This window comes from Equus caballus, chromosome 16 (assembly GCF_041296265.1).
Source record: "Equus caballus isolate H_3958 breed thoroughbred chromosome 16, TB-T2T, whole genome shotgun sequence".
In the NCBI taxonomy this organism is placed as follows: Eukaryota; Metazoa; Chordata; class Mammalia; order Perissodactyla; family Equidae; genus Equus; species Equus caballus.
Genome location: NC_091699.1, coordinates 50,161,709 through 50,164,494, shown reverse-complemented (window position 1 = coordinate 50,164,494; position 2,786 = coordinate 50,161,709). Strand labels below are relative to the sequence as shown.

Genomic DNA, 2,786 nt, shown 5'->3' with positions numbered 1-2,786 from the left:
AGGACTTTGCACAGGGAGCTGGAGAGGGAAGGGAGAGAAGGGAGGTGGGTCCTGTTTCAGGTGAAGGAGGGACTCTGGAATGCGGGAGGGAGCTGCAGCATCTGCTAATCTGTGGAAGGCCTCCCAGAGCCCTCAGCAGCCTCTGTGGACCAAGTTTCTTGACCAGACTGTGACAGGAGCTGGGTCCATCTCTCAAGTCTTGGAGAAGGAGCCAGCAGGGAGGCAGGAGGGAAACCAGGAGAGTAGTACCAGGGACATGGGGCAAGGGACAGCTTCAGGAGAGAGGATCAGTAGAGCTTGAACAGAAAGAGACAAGGCTTGAGAGAGGCCATGCGGTCCAGTGAGGACAGACAACCTGCAATGGCCTTGAGTGAGAGAGAGTGAAGAAGTGGGTCAGTGAGTGTAGATGACCCTTCCTCAGGCTGGGTTGAGGGGCCAGGGCACAGGCCACATCTGGTAGTGAGCTGGAGACATTTTAAGACTGAGAAAGGCAGTGGAGCAGAATCCAGGAGAGGGGACAGATGGTGCTGAGCCTCTGAACTGGCTGAGAGCTGGGTCCAGAACAGGATGGTGTGGCCTTGAAAGTCTCCTTTGGAACTGGCTGGGTGGGTGAGGCTCTAGATGAGGGGGGTTACTGTTATTCACTCATCAGCTATGAACTGAGCGCCTATTGGTGTCAAGTACTGCCTAGAGGTGGAGATTTAGTGGTGAATACACAATATTAGCCTGATTCTTGAGAAGGCCCTGGTGGGGAGGGGAGAAGGATGTAGGATATGCGCCTGACTCTCTTCCTCTCTTGGAGAACTCAACCCTCTTAATCAATCCTGGCTATGACGCTCCCCAGTGTGGCCCAAGGGAGGCCAAGACCTTGTCAGGGAGATGGAGAAACCACTTCTTCACATGTACATAAGGTAGACCTCGCCCACTGTCTGTAAGCCCCATGAGGCAACAGCAGAGGCTGAGGAAAAACAAGGCCACATCCTGGGAGGGGCCAGTGATGGGGTGGGTCAAGAAGGCTCCTGATTGGACCTTTGCATCATCCCCAGGCTGGGCATAAAGGAGGGTCTGTGGGTTAGAAGGATGCAGATTTGGGAAGCATGGAGACCCAGAGGGACAGTTGTTCCCTGGGTAGATGGTCACCGTTGCTACTTCTACTGGGCCTGGTGATCCCTCTGGCCACCACTCAGACCCTCAGCTACAAGGAGGCCGTACTCCGTGCCGTGGATGGCCTCAACCAGCGGTCCTCAGATGAGAATCTCTACCGCCTCCTGGAGCTGGACCCGCTGCCCAAGGGAGTGAGCCTGGGAGGGGGCAGTGGGGAGGGAAGGTCTGCTCTGGCCACACTGTCTCTCCCTTTGCTCAGGCTGTCCCTCCTATCAGGAAGGCACTTCTCCCTTTAAGTGTGGTCCCACATCTCAGGAAACCTTCCCAGAACTGTGTCCCCTCTCAGCATGAGAGCTTCCTGCCTTAGATCTCTACTGTGGGAAGAGGTCCCCCCACTCACAACCACATTCAGGCTTCAGGGACATGTAGGTCCAGGGACAGGAGTGGGGTCTTTGACTTGAGGCTGTGACTTCTCTGCTTTATGTCTCCTCTGCACGCTGCTGTCTCCCACACAGGGAAGGGTTTTGCTGAGCCTTGAGGTTCCAGTGACAATGTCTTTTCCTCCAGGACGACCCTGATTTCCCTCAGCCCCCTCAAATGGGGAGGTGCTCCTCGTCAGAGCTTGTCTGAGGTCCACTCGGGCTCTCTGTTTGCTTGTCGAGGGCAGGAATGGGCTCTGTCCTCCCCACTTAGTACCCCAGCACCAAGCCCAGTGCCAGACACACACTAGGGGCTGTTGAAAGGCTCCACTTTGGGCGGAGGGCAGGGAGACGGACCAGAGAAGGCAAGCATGAGCCTGAGCCCGGTCTCCACACTTTCTCCCCTGACCAGGACGAGGCCCCAGACACCCCAAAGCCTGTGAGCTTCACGGTCAAGGAGACTGTGTGCCCCAGGACAACGCAACAGCCACTGGAGCAGTGTGACTTCAAGGAGAATGGGGTGAGGTTGGGGCCTGTGGGATTAGGGGCACATCTAAGGAGGTGAACAAGAGGCCTCCAGAGAATATTTCTAGCCTTTGGGGTGAGGTTGGGAGGTTATGACACGGGGGTTCCAGTGTGACCTGGAGCCTCCTCTTCTCAGCTGGTGAAACAGTGTGTGGGGACAGTCATCCTGGACCCGGTTAAGGCCTCCGTTGACATCGGTTGTGATGAGGTGAGTGGCTCATTCTGGATTGCAACTGCTGGTGGGGAGGCGATCTTTGGAACATTCTATGGACCAATTACCCACTGCCCCATCAGGGCAGAGAAAGCCCCTCCCACCCTGGGCTCCTCCCTCCACCTGAGCCCCAGGTCTCAGGACTGGCTCTGCAATTCCTTAGAGCAGCAGTTCTCAAAATGTGGTCCTCACCTGGGAGCTATCAGAAATGAAACTTCTCAGGCCCCACCACACCTGCTGAGTCAGCTCTGGAGTGGGGCCCCCCAATTTGTGCTTTAACAAGCCCCCAGGGATTCTGATTCCTGCTGAAGTTTGAGAGACACTGACTTGGAGCAATGAGCTTTGAGCCCATGCTCCTGTCCCGGCTTTGCTGGGTAGGCTGAGTGACCCTGGGAAGCCCCTTGTCATCTCCAGGCCTCGGTTTCCTCACCTGTTTGTGGGTGTTGGTTTTCAACCACACGTTCCTAAGGTGACAGCCAGAAGGTGAACTGGGCCCCTAGTCTCCTGGCGTGTCCTATGAAGGAGTG

The 2,786-nt window shown here is 56.1% G+C and overlaps 1 protein-coding gene across 1 annotated transcript; it reads left to right on the top strand.

Annotated features, from left to right (window-relative positions):
- Positions 1-1,075: 1,075 nt before the first annotated feature.
- Positions 1,076-2,570, top strand: LOC111768487 (protegrin-2-like). Its single transcript, XM_023621292.2, has 3 exons — positions 1,076-1,295; positions 1,936-2,043; positions 2,185-2,570. The coding sequence occupies exons 1-3, from the start codon at positions 1,098-1,100 to the stop codon at positions 2,536-2,538; spliced, it is 660 nt and encodes a 219-aa protein (XP_023477060.2). The 5' UTR covers positions 1,076-1,097; the 3' UTR covers positions 2,539-2,570.
- The last annotated feature ends 216 nt before the right edge of the window (positions 2,571-2,786 follow it).

What these genes read in the sequence shown, in the direction of transcription:
- LOC111768487 (XM_023621292.2), top strand. Translation starts at nt 1,098, where the DNA reads ATGGAGACCCAGAGGGACAGTTGTTCCCTGGGTAGATGGTCACCGTTG. An exon ending in TGGACCCGCTGCCCAAGGGA is followed by an intron (nt 1,296 to 1,935) that starts GTGAGCCTGGGA and finishes TCCCCTGACCAG; the next exon opens with GACGAGGCCCCAGACACCCC. An exon ending in GTGACTTCAAGGAGAATGGG is followed by an intron (nt 2,044 to 2,184) that starts GTGAGGTTGGGG and finishes TCCTCTTCTCAG; the next exon opens with CTGGTGAAACAGTGTGTGGG.